The sequence below is a fragment of the Mytilus edulis genome, chromosome 1, assembly GCF_963676685.1.
Source record: "Mytilus edulis chromosome 1, xbMytEdul2.2, whole genome shotgun sequence".
Lineage (NCBI taxonomy): Eukaryota > Metazoa > Mollusca > Bivalvia > Mytilida > Mytilidae > Mytilus > Mytilus edulis.
In genome coordinates, this window is record NC_092344.1 from 14,089,576 (window position 1) to 14,110,104 (window position 20,529).

The 20,529-nt window shown below is 30.8% G+C and overlaps 1 protein-coding gene across 2 annotated transcripts in view; it reads right to left on the minus strand.

Moving 5' to 3' along the window:
* Positions 1-20,529, minus strand: part of LOC139524656 (mannan-binding lectin serine protease 1-like) — a 123,302-nt gene that overhangs the window by 26,034 nt on the left and 76,739 nt on the right. For both annotated transcript variants that reach the window (XM_071319632.1, XM_071319641.1), the window contains exons 8-13: positions 19,442-19,588; positions 17,785-17,842; positions 15,090-15,222; positions 10,377-10,486; positions 8,770-8,951; positions 6,065-6,198 (exon numbers count right to left, since the gene is read on the minus strand). In XM_071319632.1, the coding sequence (XP_071175733.1) occupies positions 6,065-6,198; positions 8,770-8,951; positions 10,377-10,486; positions 15,090-15,222; positions 17,785-17,842; positions 19,442-19,588 (764 nt within the window). The remainder of the gene's footprint in view (positions 1-6,064; positions 6,199-8,769; positions 8,952-10,376; positions 10,487-15,089; positions 15,223-17,784; positions 17,843-19,441; positions 19,589-20,529) is intronic.

Consider the following 20,529-nt stretch of genomic DNA (forward strand, 5'->3'; position numbering starts at 1 on the left):
AAAAGATATAGTTCTGAACGAATATCTCGGAAATGCAGAATCAGAATGAGAAATTTATCGACATAACTTCACTCAAACTTAAGCACTAAAAAGGACTTTAATTCCATTTTTAAATGAATAAAGCGTTTATATTTTCACCTTCATTTTTGTTTCATATATATAAAAGGTATATAACGGAACCAAAACGTCAGCATTTCTGCTCCTTAACGTTGTTTTCATTAATCTGTATATGTAACGGTTTTCATTTGGTTTACAGTTAATTGTCATTAAATGCATTAAAAATTACTGTGACACATATAAATGAAAGTAAAAACAATAACTCAGACTAAAAACACAGCAATATAGTAGGTGCACATTGGCATGATATGGCAAAGATTCTGTAAAAGTTTCATCAAATAATGAGTTGTTAAGGAGGATAAATATAATATAATGTGTAGTATAGTTTGCATATATCAAAGTTCGTGTCAAAATAAACTACAAAATTCAGCAAGACAAAGAAATGAAAGAAAAATGCGCATTGGTGACCCTCTGCTGTTGTTTTTTATTTGGTCGGGTTGTTGTCTCTTTGACACATTCCCCATTTTCATTCTCAATTTCATTAGTACATTATGTCGGAAAGATTCTGTGAAAGTTTTACAAAGTTTTGTCAAACAGTTGAGGTGAAGTTGCAAATAAAAAATCTGTACAAAAAACGATTGAAAGAACAGACAGACCATCCCCCATCAGTATGAATCACTAGTACTATATATGTTGAAATCATGGTATAGTCAAGAAATATGGTACGATTTGCAATAAAACAACTATCATAAAGCAAGGTCATGTTTTCTCTGACAGAGAATAACGTCATTACACCAAATATATCGAATGTTGGATTTATACTTATTGATGTTTAAGTGGTAGAAACAGTATTTTTTTATTAGTTGTCTTTGGTTTTGGACAATCCGTCAGTAACTGCGAGTCATCTCATATCTGTACTTGTTTTTTTTCTTTCGCGGATTATACATATTTTGCCACATCCGATAAATTTTTCTTATACGTTTTTCTCCTTTTTATCGATCCGATGATTAAAGCACTTTTCAACTGATTTTATATTTTGCTCGAGTTCTGGTGATGTACTGTTACACGCATGTTCTAGGAGAGGGGATTTGGTGCCAACAAACGAGTTTTCTGGTTTGAATTGTTTACATTAGTCATTTTGAGGGTTTTCGTGGCATTACATAGTATGAAAAAAATGAATGATTATAGTATAAATCGCATATGTTTTGAGTTTTCAGACAGATCATAAGAAGTAAAGAACAACATCGACAACCATGGTCTCATCTGCTGATATTTACAACATCGTAAAGAAGTTGCATACTATAACTTTTTATAACTATAACCTTTTGCCTAATAAGAAGAAAAATAGAGTAGAATTCTCTTCTTTTTTTTTAAATAAAATACATATAGATGATATAAAAAATACATTAGACGGAGGACACTAGTGAATGAGAAAAGATATAAAAAAAAATCGGAATGAGGGAAATCCCTGAGAGTTTTGACCCAGATTCGAGTAAAATCAAATGTGTATTTAAGGACTCTCATGCAGTATCTATCTTCAATGATCCAAAAGTTATGCTAAAACGATTACCAATAAATCAATCAAAGATCCAAGTGTTGCAAGTAAACTGTCTTACCTACGTTACAAAACTATTGTTGTCCGCTGACATAAATAGTTAAAGCAGTACAATTCTTGAATGTATATAAGAAACATGAAAATTTGAATATGTAAGCGGCTCAGTAATGGAATTAGTTATTGACAGCTCTGTTTTAAACAGCACATGAATCCCTATCGACACTTTCGAATTCTACAAAGTTAATCCTGTGCATTCGAGGATCACTTTCATTCAGATAAATATAAACGTCTAGATAGATTAAATAATTAGATCAATTTCACTGTAAGAAATAAATAGTGTTAATCATATGCTATTTTTCTACAAAATACCTGATGAAAGTTATTTTAGAAGCACGTGTGGTAGACACGGTAATCGGAAGCATGCACTTTTCCTTAACCATCGATATCTGCCTGATTTCCCCAGCTCAAGTGACAGTGTTTAGGAAATGACAAAATATTAAGGAACTGGCAGATTATTCTTGTTACATTAAGTCTATCATATTTCTACATTTTACTAAAAAATATCTTCACCAGGAACGTTCAAACCCAAATATTTAAAAGCCAAGGATATATGAATGCTCTATATGACCAAAAGGCAGACAAGAAGATGAAGTCAAACGCACTAAGGTGAAATTCGCTTGAGGAGGTTGAAAGTTTTTAAATACTTTTGTAATTTATCTGTGATATATGAAACCTCGTAAAAGAGGGACGAAAGATACCAGAGGGACAGTCAAACTCATAAATCGAAAATAAACTGACAACGCCATGGCTAAACATGAAAAGGACAAACATACAAACAATAGTACACATGACACAACATAGAAAACTAAAGAATAAACAACACGAATCATGCCAAAAACTAGTGGTGATCTCAGGTGCTCCAGAAGGGTAAGCACATCCTGCTCCATATGTGGTACCCGTCGTGTTGTTTATAAGATAACAAATCCGGTAAATAGTCTAATTCGGTAGGTCACATTTATGAAAGGGAAGGGGATTGCAGTTAAGACGTACATATCCGATATCATTTGTGAAACGGTTATTCCATAACGGTCAACCAACTCGTGATGGCGATGATTTCAACCATTTGGAACTCTTGATTTAATAGCTTCCTTATGAGCAACAACCCTCTATCAAGAAAATCATGATAGGAAATGCAGGCACGGGAATATCGTATCAATTGGGAGATATATACACCGTATGTAGGTGCTGCTGGAATGTTGCTACTTAGAAATGAAAAGCTGAAATCATCTCTTTTGTCGTAAAGATTTGTTTTCAATCGACCCTCATTGTCAATTTCTAGATTTAAGTCAAGATATGAGGCTGACTTAACTGTATCTGTTGTATCTTTTATCTCTAGTTCAATGAGATATATGAGTTGAACATAGTCACTAAATGTTGAATTATTTAGTGAAAGAACATCCCTATATAGCGGAAAGTAGAGTTAAAGGATATTGTTAACTTCTTGTCTTTCTTCCTAAGTAGGTCCTGTGTGAAGTCAGCCTCATAGTAATAAAGAAACAAGTCGGCAAAAAGAGGAGCATAATTCGTTCCCATTGGAATGCCGATCGTCTGTTTAAAAAACAAGTCCTCCGAACGTATCGAATATGTTGTCAATCAAGAAATCAAGCATCTTGATAATGTCAGTTTCAGAGAATATTTTGTGTGAATCAGAGTGATCCTTTACAAAGTAGGATTTATCCTTTCCTAAGACAAGATACTTGTATCTTCTTTTACCATTCTTTTTAATGAAACAAAGCAATACCAAATCTTTCAATATGTCCTTTAGTTTGGAATGTGGAATACTTGTATAAAGTGTAAAAAGTCAAATGTTTTGATACTATCACAAGATGAAAGAGAGTTAGATTGTATTTACTCTAAAAGATCTTTAGAATTTTTAAGTATACACATCTGATTCACACCACGCATAATTTTGTTCTCCGGACGCGCGTTTCGTCTACACAAGACTGGTAAATAAAGCTCAAATTTTAAACAATTCATCGTAAAAAATTGTAAATCGTTGGATAAAAATCCAGGGCTTCGCATAATCTGTGGATTTTTTTCTGATAGGTCAAATTCAAATTATTGCATTTAATATAATATGTAAAAGAATAACTATAATTTTTATACAGATTTCTCCTCGGCAAAATGATATGAAAGACGGACGAAAGATACCAGAAGGAGAGTCAAACTCATAGATTAAAACTTAATTTACAACGCCATGGCTGAATAAAAACCGACATACAGACAAATAATAGTACAGAAGACACAGAGAAAGGGACAACTGTTGCGTTTTGTTTCGATGACCTTTAAGAAAACATGATCTTATCAACTATTATAAAACCTATAAACACTAGGAAGTGAAAACGAGACTGTAATATTAAAAAATGTAAGCACAAATTGAACACCTTTCATTGAATCTACTGCCTTTATTTGATTGTATACATGTATTGATGATGAAATATGATATAAACGGCACCCATATCAATTTGTGAACACTGCCTTGGTAGTAATGTGTTAAAAGTGGTTTTAGAGACAGAGCCAGATAACGTGAAAATTGATTCAAAGCGTAAAACAAATACATTCGGACGAAAGTGTTAATGTTATGGGGCAAAATGACACGAACAATATATATATATGCTCTTCTATTAATGATGGTTTTTGCACTACGTGTGTAGCCTTTTATACTGTGGTTACACTGTGCAATAAATTCTATGGTAAAATTCATAAATGTGCAAACCTATCAAGTTATATGTCGTTCAGACATCTCTTTAATTTGCATTGTAAGATTAGTTTTATATGGAATGTCATAAAATAGAGGGATGAGCAGTTTTGAAAATGTCGTCAATCCATTAATAGGATACACATCTAGGTATCAACTCAAACTGAAAAAAACAGATTTCGCAAAAACGCCTAAAAAACAAAGGCATGGAGAGCCATCATATTTAGAAGTAAAGTATTTTAATTGGAAAAACAAGTGATACGTATAATATTCTTACGTTGTCAAAATGTATGTCAAGATGTATGTTACAACTTTGTATCTATACAAACCTTTTTGAAATTAAACAAAATGTGAGACAATTATAAACCATTGACTAGGTTGTATCTATTGAGTTATATTAGATAAAAAGAACAAGTACAAGAAAATAATTGTATTTTGATTATTCAGTTTGGAACCAGATGTAACACACTTATTTTATTAGAATGATAATATAGATATTTTTCTGACCTAAATATTATGGAGTCAATGAATTTAAATATTTGATACAATTCCTGAAAAAGAAAGAAACAAACCAATGTTTCTGTTGAATAGGACGAAAGCAAGATTCCAATCTTCAAGGTGAATTAGTTGCAAATAAAGTGAAATAAATTTATGAGAGTACACAAAATGTAAAATAACACTATTAACATTTGATACGTCCGAAAAACACGAAGCCAAACATCTGATAGTCGGATGTACAGGTATCGAGCCCCGACAAAAGTCATAGACCAAAAATATTACTAGACAATAATTGCAGAAGAAGAAAATGATACACATGCTTTCTCATTTATTGACATATCTAACAACTTATAATACTAAAGCATACTAGTCTTCACAATACTGCATTTTCCATGCTGTGTTTTAAATCTTATAATATATACTCATTTCCTCTTTAAGTTGATGTGTTTCCCTAAGTTTTAGTTTGTAACCCCGATTTGTTTTCTGTCAACCGATTTATGACTTTTAAACAGCGGTATTCTATTGTTGCCTTTATTTAACACACCAATGAGTTCTAAGATTTTTTTCTGCATATAGATTTGTATATTACAAAATCACACTTTTCCAAAAATAAAATAAACATAGAGAACTGTTACCTTACGGATAGTGTAATAATTTAGCGAAACTACAGCATATCAAGGATATAAGTAATGACAGCAACTGCAATGTAACCTAAAACGTAGTTATTGTGCATATGCATTACTTATTTCATAAGAACATCTAATGGTATGAGTGGTCAATATAAGACTTAACATACTTTTCACAAAATATCGTATTCAAAATCCTAAGTTTATTAAAAGGGGCAGTATTATGAACAGAAATAAAAAGAAAGAAAGGACAAACAGCCCTAACAAACACAGAAAACCAAATACTTCTCAGAAAGTGTCCATAAAAAAGTTAAGAGCCAAAACGTCCGAGTAAAAATAAATGAACCAAAGAAATGACTCTCCATTCCCGAGAAACAATGTAGTGTTTAAACAAAAGATTACTTTCACAGGTGTATTCTAATTGTGGAAACCAAGCACTCGTCTTATCTGAGAACGTTTAGAAGTGGTTCAGTTTATCCAATATTTAGTACTAAATATACCATTGGTAAAACTATATTTAAATTTGTTCAATAAAAAGACTGTCCTTGTGTGTTTTCATTTTCAACTTACCTCATATTTCATAGTATCAGCTATGAGGATGGCATCTTTATACCAGGTAACGTTCACGGCGTGTTGTGAATAACATGACATCAACACGACTGAAGATTCTTCTACAACTGTATCCATAGGGGGAACTTCTACAGCTAAAATACAAACATTGTTCAATGCGGTATGAATGACTACATGATAATATATATTATAAAGAAAAGCGTTTATTCATTTAATAAAACCAGGTTTAATTCCCCATTTTCTACATAAGAAAATGTCTGTATCAAGTCAGGAATATGACAGTTGTTGTTCATTCGTTTTATTTGTTGAAGCTTTGAATCTTGCCATTTAATTAGGGACTTTCCATATATTTAGAATTTTATGATTTTACTTTTTTCATATTTAGTTTGAAGTTTGTTTGTTTTACCTGATTTAAAAAGAATACCACAATAAGTCAAAATACCTGCTTTTACCACATATAAGAAACAAATTTGAAATGACTGATCTGTTTTCTTCCAAGAACTTAAATTAGATCTCAATGATAAACAATAAAAAGGTCGAATATGATCAACACTAACTTATACATCAGAAGAGCCTTTGACAAAAACTATGAAAAAATTACTAATCTTTGACCCCTATGTTCTGTTTTTCGCTATGGCGAAGGTATTTGGGCCAGTAGTTTAAGAGGAGAAGATTTGTAAATATAAGAAAACTTGATGAACAAATTTTGTAAAATTGTCGTTATAAGCAATAACTCCCAAAGAGGTTAATTGACAATTTTGGTCACACGTTTTTGTAGATCTTACTTTGCTGAACCTTATTGCTGTTAACAGATGATATCTATCTATTATAATATTCAAGATAATAACAAAAACAAATGCAACATTTCGTTAAAACTACCAATTTAGTGACAGCAAGAAAACCATTAGTTTTGAAAATTTCAGGCCTGGTAGATCTTGACCAATTGAACATTTTACAGCATGTCAGATTTGATCTAAAATCATTAATTTTTGAAATATAAGCCTAAAACTGCATTTGACCCTTATGTTCTATTTTTAGCCATGGTGGCCATGTTTGTGTTTGTCGATGAATAAAAACTTCAAATACACATTATAAACAAGATACACTAAGGAATATTTAGTCAACGTTTTTTTTTTAGGTATTTGGCCCAGTTGTTTCAGAGGAGAAGACTTTTTAAAATAATTTAAGACGACAGACGACGGATAGCGACGGACACCAAGTGATGACATAAGCTCACATAGGGCACTTTGGGCAAGGTGAGCTAAAATGACATTGCTTCAGATATAAATCATCAGTAACACCTGTTTGAAATCAGTTATAAATCATCTACATTTATAACATTTTGTGTCAACCAGACTTGACTTGAGCCATAATTACATTATAAATCTCTCATACGAGTTTAATAAGACTAACGCTCCGTGTTAAAGACCGTACTATGACCCGAAGGGTTTATTTTACAAATCGTGACTTGGGCGGAGAGTTGTCGTATTGGAACTAATACCACATCTTCTTATGTCTACTAACAATAGATTAACTGTTAATTGAAAATTTTAAAAAGGTCTTCCACCCGTGGCTTTGATATGCGTTTAATACAAAAATACATTTTACTTTACTGTTATTATTCATTGCTATGCGTAAAAACAGTTTCTAATGTGATCAATTACTTAAATGTAAGCTTATTTAATATCTTTCATATGACGCAAATGTATGCAGGCGTGTAAAACTGTCACTAGTTTTCAATCAGCTTTTTTGCTTTACATGCGGTAATGTAGGAGCCATTGTTTGATGAAATTTGTTCAGGCTTTAAATGAATGTTGACTTCATTATCGTGAATTCATTTCAACGTGTTACTGCTGACATAAACGAAAATACGTAAAAATAAATAATGGAATGAAAAATTTGCTAATATAGAAATATTCTGCAATTCTTTAAAAAATGAATGACATTATCTGAGACTTTAAATACGGACATGATAGTTGTGATGGTACATTGATGTCACAAACATGTTAAGCTTAACGTTAAAGCATGCATTGGCAATTTCACATTTGTTCATGTGTGGTAAAATGTGATTAGAGTAATGAAATTACGTAAGAAATATGATTGACTTAATTCAAAATCTCTGTTCAAATATTGCAGTCTAATATCTCAAATTAAACCTACAGCACGATATTTGTCTTTCCAGTTACCTTTTCTAGTTAAAGTTTTAAAATGTTTTAGATAGTAACTGTCCATTTAGTACTCAAGTTGTTTTCAATATCACAGCAAGTGACATTCAACCTGTAAATTCACCCAGTCTTTCGTCTTTTTGAGTGAATAAATTTGAGTCCGTCAGTTTTTGTTTGTTTTCCGGATTTGTCTTATCATGTCGAGGGTTTTGGATATCGGTAAATTATGGTTGCCTTATTAGGCTGTTCAAAAGATCATCAAAGACACAAAGCATATACATGTAAAAAGACTCGTTATTGACGCTTGAATAAAAAAGTTAAAAGGCAATTCAAGTCCGAAGTTGAAGTGTATGCAACGATATTTTTGAAATAGTACTCTCGAAGTATTGTAACAAACCGTTATTATATGCACGACATACTGCCCTGGAAACGTTACCTAAATATTATTTGAATAAACGCAAAGTTTGAAATTAAAAAGGATCACTTATAGTGCGAAAGAAATAATTACTAATAAATAATGTTACTGCAATAATTACTTACATATATCGCACGGTTCTGCAAGGGATAGTCTAAATTCATGTTCTAAAAAGTCCGATGATGTACTGGCTAGACATTTATATAGTCCTTCTAAAGTTCTACTGAATTCAAAAATATCTAGAACTCCTCCAGGGAGTACAGTAACACTGTTTTTCTCAGTTTGTAGCATTAGATCCTCATAAAACCTACAAAAAATAACAGTTTACAATTGTATAAGGTACTTTTTCTACGGTTTTCGCATCAAATAGTTATTATTAGGAATAGAAAATAACTTTTCTTATACATCTTTTAAACGTTTGGCTTTGAGCGTTCCTGATGGTGGTAAATCCAGAAAAGCGCTTCGGACGCAAGAAAAAATTAAACATGTTGTTTTCAATCTTTTTCATCTCCGTGACCGTCAATAATAGTAAATCAATTTGATATAGTGATTTTCTTCAGAATATGCGTGTACCAAGTCAGGAATATATGGCCCTGCTTACCGTACGGTCCTTCTCGGACAGTGAGCTAAACCCATACCATAAGGTACGTTTTAAAATTGTTTTGTATATGCCGACCAATAAACATTATATATCTATATATTCCAATAGTATTAATTTTACAAAGTTAGAATATAACTCGCATAATGGATAGCGTATGGACTTAATAACTAAAGTTGATTCACAAACCATGCCTATTTTGGGGAAAAACTTAGAATTCGTCGATATAATGCTTTGTTTACCTACTGGTTGCGAGACATGATCTTATCGCGAAAAGCTGAAAATTGAGACATATCATGTTCATTATATTTTCTATGTTAAACTCCAGAATAAAGTAATAATTGGTTCAACTAAGCTAATCACATATCTCGATAGGGATTCCCCTCCTAAATGAACTCCTATCATATTAAAATACCAAATTTCAAAAACAATTTGCTATTGCCTAAAACAGAGAAGCGAAAGAATCAAACTCAAAAGTCGATACAAAAAAACTGACAATGACATGCCAAGAAACGAAACGAAAATAGATCAATATATAAACAACATTATACAATCACACCATAGAAAGCGAAATACTTAGTTTAAAGTAACCACTTAAAACGGGGTTTGACCTTAGTTACCTTGACAAAGTCTGTTTTAAGTTAACACAATACCGAATGGCATATTGAACAATTTCTATACTTTTAACGCACTTGTACTTTGAATCGTGTTGCCACAGAACTGTACTAAACATGACTTTAAAATTGCATAACATTTGATCGCATTACGTTTTAATTTCCTCTAGTTCAAACTATAACTTTTATATTGTTCGTTTGAACTGACATTGATGTATTATAAACTTCATATTTTACAATTTTATCGCCAATTCTAAGCGTAAAATTAATGGCTTAAATGATCTTTTCTTTGCAAGTCGTTCATAGGCAATTTATTAGTCCTTCTTCAAATGCTCTACACGAACTTAGTCATTCAAAACGTCCGGTGTCACATTGCGGTTTTAACAACATTATATGAATTCTTACGATAAAAATTGATCGTAAGTTATACTGAAATGTGTATGACCTACTAGTATTATAACTCGTAAGATTTTTTTGTGAATGGAGCCGCTGCCTTGTAATTTTAAGAAACTATACAAACCACATGTAATCAGCTGTGTCATCGTTGACTTGGCATTCTAATATGATACGTTCTCCAGGCTCAATGAGCTGATCTGCTGGTGTTTTAATGAATTTCAGCTTTTCCTCCTCCTAAAACAACCAAATGAAAATAATAAAATACAAATCGGAAACCAAAGATATATGTTTCCGATTTTGTATTTGTATTTGTAATTAATGAAAAATAAACCATTAATTGAAATTGTAATTGTAATGAATCTGAATGAATATTTAGAATAATAAACTTACCAGCATTGATTTATATATCAACTAATTATTCAGAATTGACCACTTTGACCTTGTATCAGTCTAACTGTAGACCTCTAACCTTTAAATCAATAAGGTATTTGTTGCTGACATTAAATATGCCAAAATATGATAATTATATATCATATTCAATGCTAACGATCGTTGTAACAAAGGTTAGGATCGGCCCAAATTGACTGCTAACATATTTAACCACAGATGATTACGAAATAAAAAATTACAAATATAACTATACTACAAGGTTCTAATTTAATATTTAAACCGATGTATCAATAAAACTCTACATCAGAATAACTTTAAATTTCAGTGTAATTAAAAAGTGCGTGATCATGTATGCAGGTTCTTTTTGTTGTTGCACTTCATTGTATCTGTTGATCGTGTGTGCTGTTGTTTGTTTGTCTTTTTCATTTTTAGCCATGGCCTTGTCAGTTGTTTTACATTTATGAGTTTGACTGTCCCTTTGGTATCTTTTGACCCTCTTTTTTGATCCTTTTGTTTTCCTCATATAGTTGACATGTTTCCCTCGGTTTTTAGTTTATATTCCGGATGTGTTTTCTCTTAATAGATTTATGACTTTTGAACAACGGTTTACTACTGTTGCCTTTATTTCGTGCAGACACAATTTTATGTTTAAACAGCTACAGTCATTGTTTGTATCCATTACGAAAGATACACGCATTGTCAATTACAATATCAATTAATACTATAAGGACATACTTCGTGCTTCAAGGTGATTGATGATACATTTTTAATTAAAAATACACGTTTGTTAACCAATTTTCACCTATAATTAATGTTTTTGTGTGTTACATGTCGGTGTTGTGTCTCTGTTGTATCGTAGTTCTCTTATATTTGATACGTTTCCATCAGTTTAAGTTTGTAACCCGGATATGATTTTTCTCTATCAATTTATGAATTTTGAACAGCGGTTTACTACCTTTATTCATATACATTTTGATAAATTAAAAGAAAAAAGATTTTCGAAGAATTTTGAACCTTCGTTATTTAATCCAAATATTTCTACTTTATACAGTATTTGTAACTTGGAGCTTAAGAATAAGGAACGTGTTAAATTGGTCGAATCGAATAATCATCATAATGGATAGTGATTCATATCATCTGGATTGTGAAACATTTAAGACATTATATGTCAGACATATAAATGCTTATTGAAAATAAACAACAATCTTAAATATCAAAGTTACTTTAGCATATTGCTTTAATTCCACTGCCTAATAACTTAACTTTCGTATTGCTTAAAGTATGCATGTCTTACAATTTGGCAATATATACTGGTTGGTTGATATAACGTTAAATCTGAAATGTTACGTCGAAAATAGTATCATTAAAATTAAAGACAGAAATACAACAAAGTCATATTTATGTTTACTAAGTGAGAACAATTGCAAAATACCTATTTAACTGTATTACAGTAACTGTTTACGATACATATATGACGTACTTGAATATCGTATCAACTGGGAGACACATACTATATCTGCTGGAATGTTGCTACCCAAATATGAACACAATTGCGCAGCTGAAATCATCTCGTTTCATGTTTTATTCTCAACGATACCTCTTGGTCAAATTATAGATGTAGGTCAATGTATGATGTACACTTAAAAATTAAAATCACAAAAACTCCGAGATCAAAATGGCAAATTCAAAAGCTCAATACATCGGATAACAATTTTCGTATTCCTGACTTGGTACAGGTATTGTCTTATATAGAAAATTGTGGATTAATAAAGGCAACAGTAGTATACCGCTGTTCAAAATTCGTAAATCTATGGAAAAAAAACTAAATCGGGGTAACAAACCAAAACTGAGGAAAACGCATTAAATATAAGAGGAGAACAACGACACAACATTAAAATGTAAAACACAGAGAAACGGACTGGTTTCATAGCTAGCAAAACCTTTCACTTACAAGTATGTCAGTCACATCAAATTCCATTATATTGACTACGATGTGTGAACAAAACAAACAGACATAATATGAAAAAATGCCAAAAATAGTGGTACAGCAGTCAACATTGTGCTACTATCTTAATCACTATAAAACAAAAAAATTGTAACAAAATAGCACTTAAGGCATATACACAAAGAAAATTCGTAAAATGAAAGACATGAATACACAAATTTACAAAAGCATAATAACATAATGACGGAATGAAGTACAGAGCCACGTCATATGTATCAAAGAAACACAAAAAAGGCATAAAGACAAATCACATTGACAAAAATGAAAGACAAGAGTACAAAAATTATCTTGCACAATCGCACAATGACTGGATGAATAAGTACAAAGTCACGTCTGCTGTATGTCATCAAAACAGACTAAACAGTTAAAGCAATATTTATAAAGACAAATAAAAGAATGATATAACACGTTCTTAAGATGATAAACAATGTTAGCACCCATAATCTATACTCCTATAAAATAGTTTAATATATGTGAAGTTAAACGGAATATTTGACAAGGTTTTAGTATCTTCTGACAACGCCATGGCTAAAAAATAAAAAGACAAACAGAAAACCAATAGTACACATGACACAACAGAGAAAACTAAAGAAGCCCACCACAAACCATCAACTTGTACACTTACATCTAAGAATTATATTTTGGCATTTTTGCCATTAGTTTAAACAAAATAACTTAAATTTCGATTTTTTTTCTCTAAAAAACAGATTATTTTTTCGCTTTGTAAACAAAATCAGACGTAACAGGGGCAAGTTTTTATTTTATTCTTCCAAGTTAAGAGGTATATATAAAAATAAAATGAAATTACTGAGCTGATTATACCTCGGGGACTGATAGTCCAGAAGCGATATCGACGCAGTGCTGGAAAAAAATTAAAAAAGGACTTTTTATAAAGTAGTAGTTCCGGTAAAGTCCAAACCTCAAATTTCAGGTTCATCGAATGAAAGATTTTGAGCACTTTTTAAACACTTTAGTGTCTACTTAAGTCGATTTAAATAGTTCATTTGAAAGATTTTAACTGATTTAGTCATTTCAGACGTTCAAATTCAAGCTTTAATATTAAAAATCTATCAAATATGCCATAATATATCACTTTTCAGATGTTGTTTCCCAAAAATGAAAGTGGCCGCATCCGTGTTCATTCTCAACCTTTAAATATATTATGTGTCATCAACAAATAAACTAACATTTAAATATTAAGAATGAACACAAATGCGGCTACCTTCAATTTAAGACGGATACCGTCTAAAATTTAACTCAAATGCTGAAATTGTGAAGATTTTAGTAATTTAGCACGACATAGTGATGCTAGTACCTGATATATGTTTATTGTATTGTCAAAAACAGCACATATTTATTTGGCAGAAGTATTCTACTTTATAATAAATAACTAAAAGTTTACATTTCAACAATTTGGCAAACCAATTATATTTTGGGGCCGAAAAGGGGTCTTACTGGTCCTACTCCTTTCCTGCATTTGATTTCCTTCTCCATAACAATTTTTTTTTAAATCTCTTCTTTTCAGTCTAAAATGAGCAATAGGTAATATTTCAATCGTGTCACATCTTATTCTTAACTGTTAGTTATCTATTAGCACTGGATTTTGATACATGAACGCATCGAACCCATATAGAATCTTGATTAATTACATCTTGAGTTCACTGTGTCTGATAATTAATCGTTTACGTGTTATTGCATAATTGGTTAACCATGTTCTTTGATCTAGGAATTTGTACTAGTTGAACATAATATGCAGTCAACTTTGAAATCATTTATGAACACGATGATAAAGTGAATTTAAAATAGCTTGAAAAATACTTTTTCTGTTGAGCAAAATTTATGTGCATTCCGGCTATCTTCATATGCAAATTACACAAACTTTTAAGATTAACCCTTATAAAAAGAATTTATATTGCTTACTTTCAGATTGGTGAGAAAGAGGCTGTATAATTTACTCATAAACTTTCAGCACTTTTGCAATTTCTAGTTTATTGAAACAAGTTACTTTTGGACATTTTAAGTTTATTGAAAAAAAGTTACATTTGACACTTTTTATCTTATGAAGCTAACTTTCAAACAATTTAAGAAAACATCAGAAAAGTGGAACTTTATTTAAAAACAATTTTTGTACCTCCTTTCACATCATCTCAAATGAACAAAACATGCACCTTCATAGCTACAGACTTACATACTTACATACATACCTTAATACATACATGTTAGATTTATTCAGCCTAAAACACATAGTTAACAGACCTACGAATTTCCAAATCAACGACACATGAAATACGAAAATGTATCAAATAATATTTGTATTTGAGAACATCAATGCGTTTCTAGAGAAAAAATATCAGATGAAAAGAATAGCAATACCTTTTAATTTGCAACACTTTTAAGTACAATGTATACAATAAGAAGATTTAATATACAAATATGACTTACGATTTTCATTTCGTCTGTACAGAATACACCATTATATCCTTCATGGCAAAAACATTGTACGTCGGCAAGTCCCTTTTTAATGCAGTGACCATGGTTGCACAAGTTGGTAGCACATTTTTGTCCTTTAATACATCTGGAATTCAAAAAATGTATAAATGATATATTTTATATTGCAGATGCATTTCTGATTTTTTGTACATTATAAAGATCTTTTTTCCTTCCAAATATTAGTGTAATAAGTAAATAATTTAACATGTTTTTCAAAAATAGGCATACACTACTGTTCTGTAATTATTCATGATGTGGTGTATTTTTCTTTTTTTCAATAATAAAAGGGTTGGATATTCCGTTCATCTCATTCTATATATCATTTGAAGTTATGTTGAATGTTTTTAAAACCTACTGGTCCATTGAAGATAAGCTTTATTTGAATTTGAATCAATAATTAGCTTATCTGAACAACAGCATATTAACTGTACTTTTTTGGAGATTGCTGTCTCATTGGCAAGTATACAACAATACATTTTTTTTTATATAGTAACAAGTAATTTCAGAAATCACTTTAGTTGTATACTGCACACGTCCTATTTTCCTAATTCTACTTGTGACTAAAACGCTAAAATCCTAGCTTAAACCTTGGACTTTAAAGATGGCAGTGTACGAACAATGATTGGAAACATAACAATTGTCCAAACTAAGTCTATGAAATACTGCTGTAATTTTGACCAAATGAACCTGTTACAAAGTTCTTTTTCAGTATCCATCAAATAAAGCCAATAGTAGTATACAAACTTAAACCGAGGGAAACACATCAACTATAAGAGGATAACAACGGAACAACAGAAAACACTGAAGTGAAATACAATAAACGCTAATGCTACATACATAGAGACGGATTATTTGCTAACAACTGTCATATTTCTTAACAGGTTACCTTTGATAAAAATGTTGGACTGAACCTTTTTTTACCGATAGCCAAACCTTTAGTTTACATGGCAATGTTAAAATAACGCTAAAAGGATAACACTTCGTGACAATGCAAATAAATGTAAAAACACTCAGGACCAAAAAAATGCACCAAAGATGGATCTTTGCTGGGTTTTTTTTATCTGTTTTGTTCAATTTGTAAAACTTTTAGCTACAATTCAGGGCTTCTTAAATAAGCCACAACAAAGAAGGTATAACAAAGGCACATAAAAAAAATCAAACTTATTCCTAGCAAATGTTATATTATTTATTGCATTGTTCTCTTTTCTGTGTTCTTTCTGTCAGACAAACATTTGGTAGCTAGATTTTATAACCAGGAAGAAAGTCTGTATTCATTTAAAATCAGGTCAATCTTATAGGCTTTGGATCTTTTAAAGGTTTCAATCCTCTAGTGTGTACTTTAAGAATGACAAATCATGCTATATATCAAAAGCAGTCTGACCGCTGAAAGATCGGTCGAAGCTATTAAAATGTGTATCGGTTAACAAGAGAAGAACGCGGTTTCAATACTCAAACTAAAAATGTACCAAAATAACCTTTTTAATATACCAGTATAAAATATGGTATGGCAGACGCGCGTTTCTTCTTCATAAGATTCACAAGAAGCACGGGGAAAAAACCAGCGAGGACCATTTAAAACCGTGTATATGTAATTTAGAATAATATACAAATAAATAATGCCTTGTTCTGTATATTCATCTGTGCAAAATGTAAAAATAGAACGCTAGGTATTTTACACCATTTTCATTCAACTGATTTAGTTATATTTATATGATACAATTTACAATATTGAACAAATCTTATTAAATATTTCAGCATTTGGATCTGTTTAGAAAATTAGCCTTTCAATCGTTTCAGTGATAATGCATCTGTTGATTTCAAATAATCAACCTTCGTCATTCCAAATAAAGACAAATCAAGAAAAGTAATTTGATTGCATAAAAATAATAAAGTGAAGTTTTAATTTGTTACAATCTTTAATATAAAAGTTCTATTTGATAGCAATGAATTTTCATGTATAACATGTATATCTGTAGATAAGCTCTGATTTTGATATATTACATGAACAAAAATCATACCAGTTGTCGTTTTTTTTATTAGAAAAGTCATTACACTGAGAAAATTCAAGCCTTATAAAAAGTACTGTTACGATAAACAATTGTTATCCTTATAAACCTATATAGAGACTAGAACTATGTACTAAGTTAGATTTTATGATAACGTAAAGAATAGATAACGACGCCATATGTACAATAGCGTATCTCTATTCCCGTGATAACTTCACTAAGAGATGTACTTATGTGAAATTGAAAGAATAAAAAATTTGAAATTGACACTTTAAGAAAGAAGAACATTAGTTAAAGAACAGAATAAGCTAAACATATTGTTAGGTTAGAGATCCTTTTCGATATAAATTTAAATTAAAATGGCTTTCTATTTGCAAAGCTATTGTTTGGGTCTCAAATCGAAAGAATAAAAAGCTAGAATCTGCTTACATCTTTGCAAGTGACATTTTTAAGATCTATTGCTGTATAAAATAAAAATTAAAATGGGTGTTATGGGGCAAAATAAATTTTAGCCTGCATTTTAGAGACAAAACATCTGACACAAATTTCTAAAGTAAAAAAGACTGTCACAGTTTCTCGTTTATACTGTGGTAGTGTGGATAATCTATTGAAAACATACAAAGTGAAATATTATCAATTACCTGTAGTTTCGTCCATCTTTGATACAGACACTGTTGTTTTGACATCTTGGATAGCACACTTGAAACAAAATTAACGTACATGGAATTAAGAGATGAAAATAAAAATACGATCTAAAAATATGTCGATACTAGTCACTGAATTTTTAATTAATGGTTTATGTATTAAGTTATTATGTATGCTCTGGAAAATGAAACAGGACATTCACAGCCTTCGTCCGTCAAAAAAATATAGAGGGTTCTGATTAATAATTCGACATTGATCCATAACATCAGTTTATCATATTTTAAAATTTAAAATTCATGAATATAAGTCAAGATGTCGAAAAATCGTTCAAAAATGAAAATCAGGATTGTTCATATTAAAATTCTCTAGGGAATCAAAAAACTTAGAATACTTAAAAAAAGCAAAAAAGTCAGTTTATAATGTGTTCAAATCAGAATTTTTCAAAATTAATGAAAAACAGGTAAACATGATTTTAAAGTAATATATAATATATATAAAAAAAAATGAAGGCATTTCTTATTTTCTTATTTTCTCATAAAGAAATAAGCACAAAAACTGCAAACATTACATAATTTTCACTTGTGAACATTACAATAAAAGTACATAGCAACATTGTAATAGACAAGATGCATTCATTACAATTTTACTTCATATGTTTAGTCAAATATCTTATCGGGTTAGTCTGTTGATAATATTTTGTTTGAAAAAAATTTGGAATGTATCATAACATAAGCTGGTAAATTTTGTCTTTAAAAAACTGTCATGTCTCTACAACACTCAATATAAAAAAGAAGATGTTGTATGATTGCCAATGAGACAACGCTCCACAAGAGACCAAAATGACACAGAAATTGAAAAATATAGGTCACCGCACGGCCTTTAACAATGAACAAAGCCCATACCGCATAGGGCCCTAAATGTCAATGTAAAACAATTCAAACGAGGAAAGTAACGGCCTTATCTATGTACCAAAATGAACGAAAAATAAATATGTAACACATAAACAAACGACAACCACTGAATAACAGGCTCCTGAAAGAACTATTTTAATTGCTTTAGTTAAATGTGACGTAGAGAATACGTCCAGTAACATGCATCAAAATACAGGTCAATCTATCTTCTTTTCTGCATATTTCTAAATCGCAGATATTTTTTTTCTTTAAAAAATGTAATCGTATAACTTGCATTTGGTATATATTTGTTATAAATTTTAGATTGTTACGGTCGAACTTTTGGTATAAGAAATTGAAAGTAACACAAAGCATTTTTTTTTATCTAGAATCTTTATCTTAACGTATGTCGTTGTATATTATCAAAGTATCGTGTATTAAATAATAACCTTGGACAAAATCTTCAGTGAAATGCAATATGTGTTTCGGAAGGGTTGATTTACTAGAATTTTCCCAGGAGAAGGGCACACAAGATTAATTGTGTCAAGTGGTTAAATTGAAAGGTTTTAATCAAAGTATGTATAGCCCAACAACAGCTTTAGCAACAGTTTATTATTCCCTATCACGATGTCTTCGGTTTGGTATGGAGCCTCAAAGTTCAACTAGATCTTTTATTTTGAAGATGTGTACACCTATTAACTCTCCTTTAAAATCTACGATTATGTTATCTATTGAAAATCTCTATCTGAATTAAGACTGTTACCTTGACGTGGAATTACAGTATAATTTGCAGAGAATCCTGTCCATGTTATTAAGCTGTCTGTTGTAAACCTTATTTTCAGTACGCCATCCCTTGAAAAGTACAACTTATCTGATGCTGATTGTGCACATAGCATAATTTCTGGTGAATCTAAACAAAAAGTTGAAGAAGTAAAACAAAATGTATTTGAAGCAACACAATGTCTTAAATTTATTTCTTAACTTTGGAAAAAAAGATCAACTTATTGATCTCATGATGACAAATACTTTGAACGACAAAATTATTTCACCCGAGTAGTGGTATAACCTATATGTGGATTCTTAAAAATTATAAAGAACTTCTGGATAATTTTAAATTTCTGTAATTTTCTAAAGTTGGTTCTAACAAAAACGTTGATTTTTTACCCTGTATACCACCATTCCCCATGTAAAATTGTAAAAATACTTTTAACGACAAAATTATTTTATATTTTTTCCTGTGTGATTTTTACATTCTGACGTATAGCATACGACTCTACCCTAGAGTTGATTTGAATGCAGTCACAGGTCTTCAAATATTTAAATCCTTTATGGGTGATCTTAAATACATATATCAGTAATCAATGAATCTGGTTGTTAAATTTGATAGATGTTTTTTGTGCTTCTTTGTTAAATATTTGTTTGTTTTTTGTTCTAATTGAGATTGTGACTGCTGTAACCCTATTTTGACAATTTTACCTAGTATGTCTGTTTCGTTCACACATCATTGTGAATATAATGGAATTTGATGCGACTGTCATACAAGTGAGAGGTTTAGCGCTATAAAACCTGGTTCAATCCACCATTTTCTACATTTGAAAATGCCTGTACTAAGTCCAGAATATGACAGTTGTTGTTCATTCTTTTGAAGTGTTTTTATCATTTGATTTTGCCATTTGATTAGGGAATTTCAGTTTTGAATTTTCCTCGGAGTTCAGTATTGTTGTCATTTTACTTTTTATGACTTAGAATCACTTTCCTGATATACAAAAGTTTAAAATGTTGATGCAATAAAGTTGTTGCTATGGTTTGGAATATTGAAGTTTATTGTCACGGAACATTTATATAGAATAT